At 53.4% G+C, this 18,153-nt stretch overlaps 1 protein-coding gene across 1 annotated transcript in view; it reads left to right on the forward strand.

Moving 5' to 3' along the window:
- The window catches only part of LOC107160616 (synaptopodin-2), a 91,908-nt gene that overhangs the window by 71,336 nt on the left and 2,419 nt on the right, over nt 1-18,153 (forward strand). Inside the window, exons 2-3 of the mRNA XM_048813932.1 lie at nt 14,532-14,683; nt 17,815-18,148. Of these exons, the coding sequence (XP_048669889.1) occupies nt 14,532-14,683; nt 17,815-18,148 (486 nt within the window). The remainder of the gene's footprint in view (nt 1-14,531; nt 14,684-17,814; nt 18,149-18,153) is intronic.

The following is an 18,153-nucleotide window of genomic DNA, read 5'->3' on the forward strand; positions in this document are numbered from 1 at the left end:
GCATGAACTCAGTGTGGACTCACTCAGTGCCACTCCATGCTGATGACATGTGAGAGGGCCGCACATTGGTGAAAGATGACAGATGGATGCATGGATGATAGATGAAAGGTAGATGATGGATAGATGGGCACGTGGGAAGAAGATGGCACATCAGAAATCATACATGTTTTATATGTTGCTACAGGAGAGCTTGAAATTACACAAGGGGCTTATATTTGTGGTTCATATTGTGTTTCCATTGCGCAGTGCTGGTCTGTTCTTCTACAAATGCCTTCTTTCTTTAGTCTACTTATCTACCTACCACCTATCTATCCACCATCTACCTAGCTGTCTACCATCTATCTATCCATCTATCCTCAACCAACCTATCATCTATCTTTCATCTATCATCTATGTATCCATCTGTCATCTATCATCTATGTATCCATCTCTCCATCTCTCACATGGATCCATCTCTCCCTCTCTTATCCATGTATCCATCTCTCCGTCTGTCATCCATGTATCCATCTCTCCCTCAGTCTTCCATGTATCATCTCTCCCGCCTCCGTCTGTTATCCATGTAACCATCTCTCCGTCTATAATCCATGTATCCATCTCTCCATCATCATCTATGTATCCATCTGTCACATATAATCCATGTATCCATCTTTCCATATCTCATCTGTCATACCTATCTGTCATGTATCTATCATCTATTATTCATCATTATCTGTCATCTCTCATCTACCTATCCATCTCTCGTTTGTCATCTGTGTATCTGTCCTTCATCTACCTACCCATTTTTCCATCCCTCTGTCCATCCACCTTCCTTGCTATTTGCACATGCCTGTCTCCATTCCTTTGACGACAACACTCAGGATATTTGGTAAACACCATCCTGGTTGTCTGTGCTACCCTGCAGGGGAGCTCCTCACCTGGGACACACCATCGACAGTCTCCTTGGGGATTCCCACCTCTGCTCCTCCTCTGCCCTCTTGTGCTTGTGGGGCTGTGCATGGACCCAGCTATTCACACTGTCAGTGCCAAGCACTGCTGCTCTGCTCGGAGCCCTGGTCCCTGTCTGGTCTCCTGGTTAAGACTCCTGTCAACCATATACCACTTCAGACACCAGCGGGGGCCTTGGCAGTGTAGTCACTCTCTCTGGGCTACAGGGCACATGGTCTGCTCACACCCAGAGTGGCCGTGCCACATGTGGAACCCACTGCGGCCTCTGACACACAGCACTTAGGATGTAGAGGGTTCCACACCTGCTCACTACGTCTGAACAGCCTGCAGAAACTACATAAGTACACTCAAGGGAGCAGGCCTGTGCCCAGGGAGAGAAACCTCCGTGGTGATAGACAGGAACATCCCAGGACCTGGGCAGTGGTTCAGTCCTTCCGCTATCCTCCTCCCGGCTCGGCAGTACTTTTATGGGCACTGCTTGCCTCTGACTCTTATTTCCATTTCTGGACAGCCTGCTCAGAAAGGCACATTCTTTCTTGAGACGTTGAGAACTTCCCTCTGGTCACCCTGGCTGTTCTCAGTCCATCTATAGCAGGGAACTGAGTGTTTCTGTTCTCATTCGTTCCTTGTGGATTTTGGAGTTTGCTCTCAGCAGGCTGACCCCTCCCTTCTTGCCAAGATCTTCTGTGTCCCTGGCTCCTCCATGGAGCTCCGGCTGGGCGCAGGAGAGGAGCCGGTTCCTGGAGGAGCCCGTGTGAGGCTTCTGAAGAAGAGTGGGGGTGCCCTGCCCATGTCCATCTTCTGCTCCTCAGCTCGGGTCATGCAGGGCTCGGCCAGCTGTCCTGAGTCTGTATCAGTCACGGGGGATCACAAAGCTCTGAACTGATTCATATATTTATCCAGCACCCTCACCGGCAGGGGCATGTCCTCTGCGTCTGTTGGGTTGCTCAGAGTGTGAATTCAGCAGGCAGCTCATAGACAGGCGGGTGAGCCACTCTGAACACCAGGCATGAGTCACGTTGGAAAGGCAAGTTTTCTTTTTGGTGAACAAACACAAAAGAATTACATTATCTTGAATGTTTTAGACATTATTCTGTGTGTTTGGCGGATGAGAAAATTAATAGAGAACTTTTAGAAAGCATGATTTTTGTTTCTTAGGATCCAGAGGACTTTGGTAAACAAAAGATTAAACCAAAATGTTTGCATATCTGTTTATCACAATCTTCTTGTAAATGTGCATTGACTGGTGTTTCCATGCTTGGTTCAAAATTCACAAATCCAATTTATTTCTTTCCAAGGAACATTGGAAAGGAGTTAAGGTCCTTGGGGTCTGAACTGTCAGCCACAAAACTGGCTGTGCAACCCTTGAGCAGAGAGCTTAACCTCTCTGGGTCAGCTGTTTTCTGAAGACTAAGGTGTCCAGGTATCATTCTCCTCACCCTATAGCTCTGTAAGGTTCTGGTGGGAGGTCCAGTTCAGCTGGCCACTGTTGACAATGTGACCTTGGGGTTCAGGACATGGCAGACTTAGCTCTGTCTGCTGTAGAGAGTGTGAGGTCCTGGCCCCCAATGGCAGGGGTGCGGGAGACAAGGCTCTGTCACTCCTGGCCTTCTGTGTGGGATGATGGGGTTCTGGGACTCCCGTTCTGCAGGGAGTCACCTTGGGAGCTCAGATGACACTTCATCTAACAGCTACAACCCTGAGACCCAGAAGAGAGGCCTGGACCAGTTTCCTGAGCCCACCTAGGGACCCCTCTGCCTCGAGAGCCCCAGAGGTAGTGGGAAGGACCTTGGGTGCACAGGACTGGAGGACGGGTGGGCACTATGGGACACGGGGCAGGTTCTGGACCAGGGGACCGTTTTCTTCCACACAGCATGGCCCTGGGCTGGCTCTGTTGCCAGGTGCAGTTGAAAGGTTTTGAGGTGGAGATGTTGAGTGCCACCAAGCTTTGGCCCAAAAAGCCATTTCCCTCCACAAAGGCGAATGACCGCACTCTGTGGAGTGGTCCTCTATGTGGACAGGAGCCCCAGGCACGGATCTACCTGGCAGAGGAGCAAGGCTCCTTCAGTAAGCCATGGAGGGCACTGGCCACCGTGGGAAAGGGGTCATTATCACTCACCTGCCCTGCCTGCAGGACTGCTGCTCAGGGAGTGACAGGAGCAAGGCCCTGACCCCAACGGGCATGCGTGACATGAGCAACTGTCCTCACTAAGAAAGGCCACCTTGGCCCAGCCTGCCTCCCCCGTCCTGGACCAGGCGGTCCTCCCCATGCCGCCTTTCTCTGCCTCAACACCACAGCCTTGCTGACCAGTGAGACCCCTGAGCTGGCCGACCCAGGTTCTCACCTCCCTGCCACGTCCACACTGAGGAAGAGTTCTTCACGACAGCCAGGGGCCATGGGAGAGTCAGAGTGTGTGCACATGTGCACACTTACAACTGCCCACTGCCCAGCCCCGCCATCCCCACCTTGGTCACTGAGCTACTGGCCGCTCACAGGAGGGCACCTTCTGGGCACTGTGCTGAGCTGCATTCTGGGCCTGTGACCCCTGGGGTCCACCTGCCAGGGCTGGAGTCCAGGAGGAAGGGGAGGGAGGTGGACAGAGCCGTTTGAGAGAATCAGAATGAGTGTCCCTGTGCTCAGGACCCAGCTCTGTCCCTGGTGGGTCCTGGTCTGCTCCTGGTCTCTCCTTCTGCCTCCCAACTCCTGTGTGCGCCTTGTCGGGCGCTCTAGGCACCCTGCAGTGGACACTGGCTTTGCACTCAGACCGGGGTTTCCGAGGAGAGTGGAGCCACACGCAGCCCTGGGGGCGGGTCCTTGCCCACAGCCCCTCTGTCTGCCTCCGTTTGGCCCGTGGTCTTCTTGCTTTGTGCCCTGGGGGAGTGTCCTGGGTGTCCACTGACCCAGGCCCTGCCTGCAGGTGTGCTGGCCCTGGGGCCTTTGGCCTTACCCAGAGGGGAGGAAGGAGGGGCTCTGAGCGTCACCTGGCCTCAGGGCTCCCCCACCCCAGCCCTTGTGAGCACCGAGCTTGAGGCTAGCACTGCAGTTGAGACCTGCACAAAAGCCATGCTTCCCTTGAGTGGCCCAGAGAGTGCACACAGGACGTGGCCTGGCTGCGCCTTCCCTTGTGTCTCAACCGAGTCCACCCAGCACTCTACAGGGCGCAGTGAGACCAGACGACCTCGGTGCAGGCCTACATGTGAGTTCACTGCTTCTCAAGGCCAGGACACCTGGGAACCAGAGGGTGAGCATGGGAGCCTGGGGGAAAGCGTGGTGTCTTCATACCGTCTTTCACTCTACCAAAGCTACGCGCATCCACTAAAGAGTGCGGTGGCCAGGGGGGCTTCCTGTGCAAAGCCTCTCGTTGGACCCCAGGGGCTGCCTCCTTAAAGGACGCACTCTTCCTTCTGGTTTCTGCCTCCCTGCCTGTGCTCTCATTGTCCATCTGCACAGCACCATGCAGGGGAGGACCAGACTCGGTCATCTGACCCGGCCGGCCTGGAGCGCTCAGTGTCCCCAGCCCCATGCACCCGACATGGAGGCGGCTTGGACCCCGAGGGAGTCGACTTCAGGCTGAGGTTCTCTTCGGAGCCTGGGGTGAGGGGCCCTGACTTTCCCTGTCCTCACCGTCCTTCCTTTCTGGTCTCATGGCTAATTTATCCCAAATGCTCTCCGCCCTCTAATTAGCCCCCTGACCCTTGAGGTGTAACAGAAGCCCCAGTGAGGCCGTCTGCCTCGGCCGACTTCTCCTGTCTTCTGGCATGCTTGTACCTTGGCGGGTCTCTGCCCAGGACACAGCTGTCTTGAGGAATCTCCCTCCGTGATCCTCCTGGAAACCCCCTCCTCCCGAGGGACACCCCTGTTTCCTAGATCCCTCTGTGATCTTCCTGGGAATCACCCCCTCTTCCCGAGGGACACCCCTGTTTCCTGGATCCTTCTGTGATCTTACTGGGACCCACCCCCCTCCTCCCGAGGGACACCCTTGTTTCCTGGGTCCCTCCATGATCTTCCTGGGAACCCCCCCTCCTCCTGAGGGACACCCCTATTTCCTAGATCCCTCTGTGATCCTCCTGGGAATCCCGTCCTCCCGAGGGACGCCCGTTTCCTGGATCCCAGGCCTCCTTTGCTCCGAGTTCTCTGTGGCCTAGTCTTTAGTTGCTCCCTAAGGCAGGTGAGGAAGAAGGGTCTCTGGGGCTGGTGTGCTGAGCCCTGACCCTCCTCTTCCATGCTCTCACTTAGCGGATGTTTTAGTCAATCTTTTTCACTGCTGTGACTAAATGACCCAGCCAGCACAACTGCAGAGGAGGGAAACCTTATTTGTGGGCTCACGGTTTCAGAGGTCTCAGTCCATAGAAGACAGGCTCCATTTTTCAGGGCTCGAGGTGAGGCTGAACATCATGGCGGAGTGTGTGGTGGAGGGCAGCAGCTCACATGGTGATCAGGAAGCAGAGAGAGACTCCACTCTCCAGAGCGTCGCTCCAACTCCCACCTCCCCAGCCACACCCTCCTCTTCAGTCACCACTCAGTTCATCCCTATCAGGGCACTGATTCACGGATTGGGTTAAGACTCTCACAGCCCAGTCAGCTCTCCTCTGAACCATCTTTCCTGCCTCACCCGTGAGCTTTTAGGGGACACCTCACATCCACACCATGACATCCATGTACTTGTCATTCCGCTGGCTGGGGAGATGTGACCGCCACTGCTGCCAGCCTCCTAGGCATTTCTCTTCAGAGAGACAGAGGGATAGAGAAGGAGCATCCCGAGAGTCTGGCCTGGCACACTGTGGGAAGGTGGGTCAGCAGGAGACCACAGAGCCACCCTGTGCCCCGAGACCCGCTGCAGGCCACACACTGGGGAACGGGATGAGTTGCTGGAGACACCTGCACTCCCTGTGGGCACTCTTCCCAGTGGCCAGGGAGGGGAGCCACCTGCTGATCCACTGATGGACGAAGAGAGCACACGGCCCAGGTCTGAGGGGGCCCTGTTCAGCCCCAGGAATGTAGCACGGGTGTGTCTGGGAGAGTGTGTGAGGTGCCTGGTCGTGTTCCAAGGGAGGGGGGGTTCCATACGCTGACGGAGAAGACAGAGGTTCCTTCAGGACCTGCCCAGGGCCTGGCACCCAGCTGGGCTTAGTCCACATCTGGGCTGGGTGCAGTCTCCCTGTGGTCCTGGGGACACTCACTGTGACTGTGGGACCCGTGGGGGCCACGGCCGCCCTCCTCCTGGGGCTGTGCAGGAGCAAGGCTTCGCCTGAGTGGGTAGAGCCGTGAAACCTGCAGGCTCGCTGGTCCCAGTCATCTCTCCTCTGAACCATCTTTCCCTGTCTCACACCTGGTCTCTACGGCATGCATCCAATGAGCTGACTCACTGAGTGTGAGCGAGGCTAACGAGGAGCAGCTTTCCACGTTAGGCTGTTAAGACGGTGGCCAAGCCACTCACTGGGAAGATTTCACCCAAATCCAGGTGGTTCTGTAGCAAGAAGAGGAAACTCAGCATCACCCAAATTTTGTTTTATAAACACTTTTTCAAACTTTGAAAGTCTTGTCTCAAGAAATTAATGTTTGTCCTTTGAAACATGATTTGCATACGCTGCTGTACAGTTGGCTTGAGTTAGATTGAATGTTAAAAACTTCACATATTGCCATTCGATCCACTTAACTATGACAAGATGCCATATTATCTACAGCTAATTTAATTATTGTGTAGGTGGTTTTTCCTATAAAACAAGAACCTGGCAATTCTATTTCTTCGCTTCAATTTTATGTAACAATAAAGAGGAGATTGAAATTTCATCATAGTTTCAAACGAAAATCAAGAACAAATGGAAACCCCTGTTTTCAGCATGGCAAATTTTGTGATGGGGAGAGAATGAATAAGAATTACAGTTAAGCTGGACTTGACTGTGTTGCTTGTGCATGGACGGAGCCCTCGAGGGGCCAGCTGTGGGCAAGCATGGTCTGCTCGGGAGGAGATGGGTCCTGGCTTTCTCACGGAGTGCTGGTGTTCACGGCCCACCGGCTGCCTCTGCTGAGGGGGTCTTCGTCTCACGGTGAGAGGGCCCCGCGGGAACCCACAAAACAAGGACCCGACTCCCCATCCCGCCTCTTTGAAGTGTCATTACCTGAGTTTGAATAAAGTTAATAACAGGAAGGGGGTCCCCTAGAAGAAAGCCACTCAGTCACCCAGTGATGATCTGATCATCACACACGCACGCACTCACACGCACGCACTCACACACACACACTCTCACACGGGCACTAACATGCACCCACACGCAGCAACTCACATGCACACACTCACACACTTGCACGTGCACTAACATGCACCCACACACAGCAACTCACATGCACACATTCACACACTTGCACTCTCACACACCCACATGCACACACAGTTGGCTGCGACCTGCTTCCCTGACGTCTGCTCAGGATGATGACATGCTATGCCCACAGCAGCCCTGGAAGTGCCCCAGAGGGCAGGTGCACGTGCAGGTGCCCAGCTGCAGTGGCCACCACCAGCTTCCAGGGCAGAAGGGCAGCGCTGGGTTTCTGCATTTTGACAGGCCTGGAGCTGATGCTCGCTGTGGTCCCTGCCCACTGCCTTGGCGGCCTCAGTGGTGTGAGGGCCACCACACCAGCACTGTGCCCACCCCAGTGTGTGTGCAGAGCATGTGTGGGGCAGACTTTTGGGCAGGTCTGACCTCACTTGGGGGGCAGGGCCGGGGCTTCCGCTCGGCCGCTCACCTGCAGTGGTGGTGTCCGGCACTCTGCTGGAGGCCTGTGTTGATGGGCAGTCTCCTCCAGCCTGTACTAGCTGAGCATCCAGCACTGTGTTGTGCTGGGCTCTGCCTGGCCCTCCCACGGACAACGCCCACCCTCCTCCTTGAGGCCGAGGCCGGCTGTAAGCTCCCATTGGACTGCTGCTCGAGTCTCAGCAGTGGGCAATCTGGGCTGCAGTCCTCTTCTTTCTTATCTGTCTAGAACGTCCGCCTCTGCGGGCCTCCTTCATGACTGCACTCCAGGGCCTGCTGCCCACCTGGCTCACCAGACAGCCAGCTCTCACCTGGTGTAATTAGCTAACTAATCAGACGAACAGCATGAGCAGACTCTAGCTCCAAGGGCATCTCCATGTCCACCCACACAGACCTCGGGCAGGTGGGGGGTGCCAGGCTCTGGCCTGCCCCTTGGGCTTCCCTGGGGCTGCACCAGCTCTGTAGGCAAGACGAAGACACTCCTGCAGGCCATCCTCACCCAGCCGTGAGCAGGGGCAGTGTGTCAGCCACCCTGGGCACACCAGCAGGACACTCATGGACAGCAGCACCTGGCCTGGCAGCTTCCCTTCCTCAAGTGCAGGATCTGGGCCTCTCTGCAGCCTAGTTCACATGCACCTGGGAGACAATCACGCCAGGTCAGCAGCATGGTGGCGCTGCCTCTGCCCCTGGGTGTGTCCACCTCCTGACTGCAGCCATGCCTCTCCACGGCAAACCCAAGTTTTACTCTTCGCTTGTGACTTAACTCGTGGGGCCTGAGGACGAGGTTGGAGTGGAGTGACGGTCAGGCGCAGCTATGCACATGGGGTCAGGACAGGACAGCTGCCTTCGCAGGGAAACCCAAGTGGTCCCTGATGTCCAACTGCCCGCAGAGCCAGTCCTTTCCTGAATCCACCCTGAGTGGCGGTTCCTCATCAATTCTTCAAAACAGCCTCACACCTGAAAGAGACTGAGAAGAATAAACAGGAAGTGGTGGGCTCCGGAGGGGTCAGCTCAGGACTGGGACAGAACCCCTCCAACCCAGACACCCGAGGCTCCAGGGGTGCTCGTCACGCAGAGCCCCTGTCCCTCAGGCCAGTGAATCTCCAAGCCCAGTCTGCAAACGGCCGGCCCTCTAGGAGGAGTGGGGACACCAGTAATGATCATTAGTCATAATAACACCGATGACCTCAGTTTTCATCAGTGACCCGAGAGCCGCTGTCGCAGGGAGGTGGAGGCCCCAAGTTGGCAGGGACGATAGCACTGTGCCACGACTTCCCTCCTGAGTTGCCACCTGTGTGGATGGAGCAGGGCAGAGGTGGACAGGCCACCGGCGCTGCTACATCCTGGGGTGATTCTGAGGGGTCCTGGGGATCCTGACATCCCCCACTGCACACTGGCTGAGGAAGCGACTACTGTCCCAGCTACGTGAGGATGTTGTTAGCGATGTCTTGGCCCATTCTCTCCTCTCCCAGTGTCCGGCACGTGGGACTGGATTCCTTGGACTACAGCTGAGTGTGACAGTGGTCAGCCTGCTCTGCTAACTGCCTCATTCAACCCCAGTGGCCGCTTCACACAGCTCCCTCCAAATGGGAGCACCGTAGCTAGCCTCGTGCGCGTGTGTACACGTGTGTGAGCTGCAGGAATCCGGAGGAGGTCACTGAGGCCTGGCAGCGTCCAGAGAGTGCCAGGTTACTGGCGGCTTGGTCCTGAGCAGGACGGCGGGGCTGACAGGGCTCCACAAGTCTGCACTCTGGCTGTGTGGAGCACGCCTTCCCATTAATCTATTTTCTTTATAGTTTTATTCATGAACAAAATGGAAGGACGAACTGCCACATCTGGTCTGATCAGGCAGGAGAGTTGAGGTGTCTAGAGCCAGGAAGAGCAGGGCATCCAATAGACAGGTGGTGCGGGCACAGGAAGCACTCAGTCAGAGCACCACACTGGCCGCCCGGGCCGAGGCCCCAGGTGGTGCCGCGGAGCACAGAGTGCAGCCCAGCTCTGCTCCGCAGGCTGTAAACGAGGGAGCGCTGGTGCGAGTGAGGTGCCTCCTGTGCGCTCCCCTCTGTCCCTTACCTCCGGGATGAGGTCTCAGGTCAGCTCTACCCTCACAGGGAAGAACCTGTGCTTTAGCCTGTGAGCTGCCCCTTCCGAGCCTGACCACTGCACTCAGTTCCCTCTGTACTGGGGATGACTTGGGGTCACTATCTTTAATGCCCTTTGATCTGCTGGGGTTCAGTGGAGACGCTGTGTCCCTCTGGGTGTGCCGGAGCTTTCAGGCCTTGGGGAACGGCCCCAGAGTGTTTTCGCCACGGTCGTGGCCCTGGCCTTGGCGTAGGCGTGACCTCCTCCTGCATGGACCCGTGTTTCTCTCTCCATTTCCCTTCTTCTGGAAACCCAAACCAGAGGGTATGAGGGTTAGGTAAAGGTGGCTAGGCAGACCCTGCTCCCAGGGCGCACCGGCTCCAGTGGGCGTTAGTGGGCCTCAGCGCCCGGGGCCTGGCCCTGGAAGACAGCAGGTGCTCGCTAAGAGATTCCTTAGGTGTCTGGTCTCTTATTAGAATAGTGATTACTTAGTTATAAGCTGAATGTCCCGTTCACAAACAAACCGAGATTCTGGAAATCCAAATAGTGACTTCTACTTCTGCCCTTTTCTTACCAGCTCTGATTAAATGGATCGATTATCCATCAGGTCGTTCCAATTTTACAGGCACTTTCTTATTTCATACTCACTGTCACTGTTTTTCAGAGGAATCTGCTTAGTTCACAGGCTCCTGTGCACTCTCATGGTTTAAATCAACTGGACAGTAGGCGGGGACGTGTCCGGCCTAGGCGCTGGCCCTGGCTTTTCTGGGAGCCAGATGTTTACATTCCTGGGAGAGGAAGGAACAGAGATGCCTTTCCTTCTTTGTGCCTGTTGGTCTTCCAGCTCAGCTGTGGGTCGCGGTCCGCTGTGGCTGCCTGTGCCTCTGCAATCTCCTTGGTATGCAGACTCCATGCGGCCCGGCCCGCGGGCCCTGCACCTGTCAGGGACGTGATGACTCCAGGGGCCTTTCCAAAGCTGCTACCAGGAATGCTTTTACTTTTATGGTTCCTAAGGGTAAAGTCCACACAAGAGGAAAAGTCCTGTCCAGTATCTGGGCATGCTGGTGACATTAACAGGAGCGCTCCTGCCCTTCCACCGAGAGCGGGCTTGTGAGCTTGGACCTCGGCATCAGTCCTGCTGAGCAGGCACCCAGGGCTGTGTCAGACCAGCACTGGGACGGAGCTGTGCCTGTCCCTGCCCCCCACAGCGGAGGCGGGTGGCTGCAGGGAGCTGCCTCCTCTCCCTCCAGAGCACCTGAGGCGCTGTCCTGTGGGGATGGTCCCACTCCCCTGCGCCTCCTCCACAGAGCTTTCCTTCCTCACGCCGACTCCCTGCTGGGCGTCTGCAGTGGCTTCTTAGGGCTGACCCTCCTCGTCCTCCTCGGTTTTGCTGGTCCTCTGCCCTCCTCCTTGGCTCTCAGAAGAAGATGGCCTTCTGTAGCTCTCTGATAGGCTTCCTGCATTGCCTCTGTCCTGAAATGGCGGCTCTGCAGCCCTCCCCCCTTCTTTTCTGTGTTTGAGAAATGGGAGCCTCTTCCTGTTACCTTGTCTGCTTGTCCTTAGTCCCATGACTCATCAGTCCGAGGCTTGTTGGAGGGATAAGACACCTCTTGGACTACTTTCGCCAGACAGGGGTGTGGTAGGAGCTTTTAGGACGGAGCGAGAGGGCAGAGTTCAGAAAGCCCCCAGGAGAGCTCCAGCAGCTCCGCGGGACTCACTGACCAAGGGATCCCGATGCTGCCAGAGTCAGAAACCTGGGGAGCCCGAGGCAACAGACACGCGCTTGGACTGGAGGAAGAGGCTGCTGGTGCACCTGCTGCCCCAGAGGAAGGCCCCGCCAGATCTGCCAGCATAGGCCCTGCATGGTCATCTAGAAGTCTGACTGGGATCCAGGCCCTGCGTGGTCCTTAGAAGTCTGACTGGGATCCAGGCCCTGCACGGTCCTCTAGAAGTCTGACTGGGATCCAGGCTCTGCGTGGTCCTCTAGAAGTCTGACTGGGATCCAGGCCCTGCGTGGTCCTCTAGAAGTCTGACTGGGATCCAGGCCCTGCGTGGTCCTCTAGAAGTCTGACTGGGATCCAGGCTCTGCGTGGTCCTCTAGAAGTCTGACTGGGATCCAGGCTCTGCGTGGTCCTTAGAAGTCTGACTGGGATCCAGGCTCTGCATGGTCCCTAGAAGTCTGACTGGGATCCAGGCCCTGCGTGGTCCCTAGAAGTCTGACTGGGATCCAGGCTCTGCATGGTCCCTAGAAGTCTGACTGGGATCCAGGCTCTGCATGGTCCCTAGAAGTCTGACTGGGATCCAGGCTCTGCATGGTCCCTAGAAGTCTGACTGGGATCCAGGCTCTGCATGGTCCCTAGAAGTCTGACTGGGATCCAGGCTCTGCATGGTCCCTAGAAGTCTGACTGGGATCCAGGCTCTGCATGGTCCCTAGAAGTCTGACTGGGATCCAGGCTCTGCATGGTCCCTAGAAGTCTGACTGGGATCCAGGCTCTGCATGGTCCCTAGAAGTCTGACTGGGATCCAGGCTCTGCATGGTCCCTAGAAGTCTGACTGGGATCCAGGCTCTGCATGGTCCCTAGAAGTCTGACTGGGATCCAGGCTCTGCATGGTCCCTAGAAGTCTGACTGGGATCCAGGCTCTGCATGGTCCCTAGAAGTCTGACTGGGATCCAGGCTCTGCATGGTCCCTAGAAGTCTGACTGGGATCCAGGCTCTGCATGGTCCCTAGAAGTCTGACTGGGATCCAGGCTCTGCATGGTCCCTAGAAGTCTGACTGGGATCCAGGCCCTGCGTGGTCCCTAGAAGTCTGACTGGGATCCAGGCTCTGCATGGTTCCTTAGAAGCCTGACTTACTCATTTGAAACCTTAGTGCTGCAGGTGTTGCTCTTGCTGGCCTCCCAGTGACCGTCTGACTGTTGTGCTGGTGACGTCTGAGGAGCACACCTAGCAGAGGCAGTGGGTGAGAGACTGCTTGTTAAATCTCGTTGGTGTGAGGAGGTTTTCTGCCAGTGCCTGACATAGAGAATCAGGAGAGCACAGGAGTTCCGGTGACAGCTGCGGGGCGGCAGAGGAAGCAGGCCCACACAGGAGGCCCTCTTTGGAGACCCCAGGGCTCTCTGAAAGTGTCTCCTCTCCCAACTTGCCGGTCCTGAGACTTGTCTGCTGACAGTGACGTGTGCAATCAGCATGACAGTTCAAGTCAGGCTCCTGGAGACCCAGTCAGCACCTTCTCTCTCTCCAGTTCTGGGAGAGGTGCAAAGGAATAGATAATAGCAGAAAAGGAGCTTTCCCATTCTGCCACAGAATCATTCACACGACTTAATGAGTGCACCCAAACCTTCTGATCTATTCTGTGAAGTTCAGATAATGTTGAATTTCCCAGAAGCATTAGATCTTGATTTTGTCTTGGTTGCCATAAAATAAATCTTTCCTGGCATCGATCAAAAAGTGATAAGCAATGAAATGCAGTGTTTGGTGGCTATCTCTTAGTGATGATTGAGTTGAGAGACACTGGACGGGAATGTGACATTCTGCAGATAGCAGCTCCTCTCGGTCTGATGTGAGAGGTGTGGGATGTGGTCTCTAAGGGATGGTTTGAGGGGTGCCACAGTCTGGCTGGGCACAAATGCCGCAGTCTGGCTGGGCACACAATCACGAGCCACCACACAGCTTGTAGATTCAAACAGCAACTCTTTATTCTCGAACTGTCACCGGCACTTTACAAACACGTTCTGGGGAAATCCACGTTCTCTGCCCAAATCCACCTCCACTGGGCTTCTATCTCCAAAATATACTGTCTGAATCCCGTGAGAACTCAAGGGGAACTCAGGCAGCAGGATACGCCCTATTCCCAGCAGGAATAATCTTAAACCTTAAACCTGGAACCTAAACCGGGAACGCCCTAATCCGCCTTGGTCCTTGAGCAAGGTCACCTACATTCAATGTCACTGCAACATGGGGTACGCTGGCAAGGAAATTGTCATACCTACTTGGCTAATGGCTCCCAGCAGAGGGGTTACACGGTGAGCCCACCTAGATGTGCCGTCAATTCACAGCTTGCAAAAGTTTGAATATGTTCATCCATAATACCGACTGAATGTTTTCCAATTTTTAAAGACCATGTATACGTGATTCTAGAATAGCAAGTGGAAGAAGAGGAACACAACAAAAGCGGCTAGTCTTTGGAGGAACCAGGCTGGGCCTTGTGGCCTCTCCAGCCTCCCTGCCTCCCAACTCTCGGCACCACCTGGCTGGTCTCACACTCCCCAAGTGCCCCGGCTCGCCTTGCTCAGGGGGCTGTGCTAGAGAATTCAGGCTGCTGACGCGGGTGGCTGACGCGGGTGGCAGGGCGTAGTGGTCTAGACACCTCACTGGCCCACTTTCTGCTTCTGTTGTATGATTGAGGCAGGTGCCCCGTGGCCTGTTTCTTGCTCTCCTCTGTGAACGAGGGCTGTGTGGCTGCCAGCGTAGCCCTGCTCTCCAGGGGTCTCCAGGGTGGGTGATATGGCACACAGCACAGAGGCGACTGGTGCTGGGGTGTCACTGGGGGGAAAGGAGAGCCAGTTTGTATTTTTTTTTTCCTGGTTCTGGGGACTGAACCTGAGGCCAGCTCTCTATCCACTGAGCTATATCCCCAGACCCACAGGTGGCTGACAGGGCAGAGCCATCTGCAGACGTGGCCTGTCTCCTGCGGGTGTTGGTGTGGTACCCACAGGCTGCATGGCTGTAACGATGCCTCTGTTTTCACTCCAGATTCGAAGCCAGAGCAAAGCCTCTGGGGCCGGGCTGTGTGAGGGGGATGAGGTGGTGTCCATCAATGGCAGTGCTTGTGCAGACCTGACCTACCCCGAGGTCATCCAGCTCATGGAGAGCATTACGGACTCCCTACAGATGCTCATCAAAAGGTATGCCGGTGGGTTGGACTGTGTGTTTTCTCCTGAAGCTGGAGGGGGACAGTTGAAGCCCCTACTGCATACATGCCCTGGGACCGATGAAGGACTTGGGTGCTTTGTGGGAGGCCAGCACAGTGAAACAGAAAGACCAGTGTGCTTGAAAAATGGGAATTCTGTTCAACCGAGCTTTTTGATTTTATTTTATACTGCTTCCTTAGAAAGCTCAGTATATTGAACATAATTTAATATTTCTTTCCAAGAAAATCTTTTCAGATTTTCTGATGGATCAGGATCACTCTGATTATGATTCCCAGATGAATTTAAAATGTTTACATTGAACCATTGGACTACAAAACATTTCAGAGAAAGAGGATACCTAAGAGAAGGGGGGAAGCAAGCAGGAAACTTTAAAACCACCAGATTTCTGCTTCTCAAGACCTCCAGTAAAATCAATATTTGGGTATGGTCCAAAGCAGATGATGAAAATAAAGATTTTTAGCTATCAGAGCAAGTCAGTTGTGAATATGGTGTCTCCAAATACCAGTATTCCTTAAAAATGTACAGTAAAAGTTTTAACCATCAAAATTAAAGAACATTGAGGCCAATCACAAAAACTGTCACATCAAATTTTATAGGGTACAATCACAGGACATTCTGTGCTGATTTTGCAATTGAAGCCATGATCATCATAAGGACTTCAGAAAGGACCCTGGCTTCCCCAGAACGGCCTCTGGGAGATGTCGGGGAACTCCTCACAGGATCCCAGAGCCCTCGAGGTTGTGCCTTGACTCTACACAACAATGGCATAGAGCACCCTCCTCTGCAGTCAATCAGTTCAGTGACATTTCTGTATATACAGGCTCATCACAGCCAAAATATGTGACAGTAAAGGAAATCTAGAATATTCTTAGGACCAGATTTGTATTTGCTCATCAAGCTCTGTGTCAAGGCCTTGGACAACATTTATGTATTAAACCTCGTTCACTTGTAGAAGGAACCCAGCAGGAATGTGATCAAGTGCTGCCCCAGCTTGCCACTACCATGTGCAAATCTGGGACGTGCCCTGCGACTTCCATCTCTGTCCCTGATATTCAAAAAAAGGAACGACCTTTTTCACTCGTTTTCCCTTTGAAGGTGCTTGCCCCTCCAGGGCCCAATCATCTGGGCCACACTGGTGGTCGGCCAGTCCACTCCTAATCCCTGTTCTGATTGTGGTGGCCACTGCTGGGAAAGTCCTTGATGTTTCAAAGCTGCTCCTGGCCACGCTTACTTTCAGAAATAGGCAGACTGCTACTTTTAATAACTGGAGTTACTGTGATTATTATTTTTCTCTAAAGTATTTTTTAACTTTTTATAAAATACATACTTGGTGGAATAAAAAAGGAACTCACACTCAAATCAGCCCAGAGGTAGTCGCCATCATCGCCACGATCGCTCCTTCTGTGGTCTGAGCAGTGACTCCTACCTTAACCGTTTCTCTCACTCTTGTCTGCCATCTGTCTCTAGCAGACAAGTGTTTGACCTTTTCTGTATGTTTGCCCAGAGGTGGCCAGATAAGACTGATTTTAAACACTCCTTTACCATTAAGTCTGTATTATCTTAAATTTCATTAAAATGATAGAATATTTTTAAATGAGTACCTCTAACCATGTTGTATAAATTGTGAAATTGGATACCTATGTAGACTGAAGAGAAATAAGTCATTAAAATTTAACTTCTCTCTCCCTCCTTCAAACTTTTATGATTTTTCTTCATGTATATATATATCTTGCTTCAGCTACCAAGAAAGGCTAACATTTATCGGCCCCTGGCCTGGTTCCAGACTCTCAGGCTGGAGGGAATGGAAACCACCTCCTCTCAGCTCCATAGCTGATTGCTAACATCATTCACAGTGACTCAACCTACTTCCATACCAGTCTTTCCTAAATTAAAACTCTCTGGCCCCCTCATATTCCGTTTGATAGAGTATATTCACTATCTCCTGCATAAGGATATAATTTAATATTTTTTAAAGATTTTTTTAAAAAAAATTCTATATCACCAGGGAACTTTTCAGATTTACTTACATAGAGAACGCTGCATTTTTTTTTTTTTTTTTTTTTTTGTTTTGGTCACATGCGAAGTTTGGAGTATGTGTTTCAAATGGGTGTGACATTGGGAAGTCACAGGCAGAATGCCAGGAGCCTCTTCAGCTGATGGCCCTGCACTGTCAGCCTGCATTTTGAGGGAGGCACAGAGGGGCAGGGACAGCTCCTGTGCTACTTGGAAAAACCTCCAAATGTAAGGAATGAAGGCATCAGCAGCAGCTGCCCTGTGAACCACACTTCTCTTCCAAAAGCAGTTAGAGTTTAGAGTTTCAGAAGGAGGCTGTGTTTGACTCCTGAACTGACATCCCTTCTTCTCACAGACCCAAATTTGCAAAACCAACTGGAAAAGGGTAAGGTCAAAACCTAAGGGCGGCAGAGAGCAGCTCGGGACTCTTAGCTAAGTGGAGGAGGAGGAGCTTGACTTCAGAGATCCTAAAAGGAAAGTGCTCAAGTGGAAGGGAGTCCATCTCAGATTATAAATCCTGGCGACTCAAGGACGCTTGCTGTGCGTTCTCTTTACACAAGAGTCCTGGGCTGGGTCCACTGATGACCAAACACATATTCCTGAGCTTAGCAAACAGCTTCTCTGTCATTCCTTTCAAGAAAGCACAGCTTCTAAAAGGGTTCCTTGCATCATCAGTCACTTAAGATTGGTCGGAAATTCTTGCTCCCGTTGAAATAAAAAACATGGTTGTTTGAGAATACCCACCCTATTTCAGATATAGGGCATTCATATAGCTATTACATATAGCTATATTTAAAAAAAATAAAAAAATATATATATAGCTTTTTTTTTTTTTTTTAAATAAAAGCCGAATTCAAGGAATTGGGGACGTATTTAGGTTTGAAAATATTTTGCAAGCATTTTTGTTGTGTTTTAAATGAAAGTTTATTTGGGAGCTCTTTGGTGATAGGAACGTGTTGGTGGCTTCAGTTTTCCATTACGTTGCCGTTGACATTCAGGAGGAAGTGCTGGGATCCTAATGGTGTACTGGACATCCCACTGTCCGGCCAAACGCCCCGATCTAACTGTTCGGTTATGTTTTCTGTACACAGACCAACCAGTGGAGCAAGTGAGGCTTTGGTCTCTAAGCCCGAGAACCAAGCCCTTGAGCATCTCACACTCGAGGGGCACGTGGAAAGTACCTCCCTGCAGATTCCTCCGGCCACCTGGCCCCAGCGCAGAGAGCAGAATGGAGCTCCGGCAGCAGCAGACGGAGGGGCTGTTGCCCGCGGGCGCACGGTGGAGCTGCGGCTGAGCCTCCGTCCCTCGCAAGAGCCACCCTCCCTGCCCCCCACCACGGGCATCGGGGGAGGTCAGCAGCCCCAGGCTCAGTCCCCCGGCCCCTCCCAGGTCCCCTCCGGGAGTCCCTTCCCAGATCCCATTCCCACCCG

Source organism: Marmota marmota, unplaced genomic scaffold (genome assembly GCF_001458135.2).
Source record: "Marmota marmota marmota unplaced genomic scaffold, marMar, whole genome shotgun sequence".
NCBI lineage: Eukaryota > Metazoa > Chordata > Mammalia > Rodentia > Sciuridae > Marmota > Marmota marmota.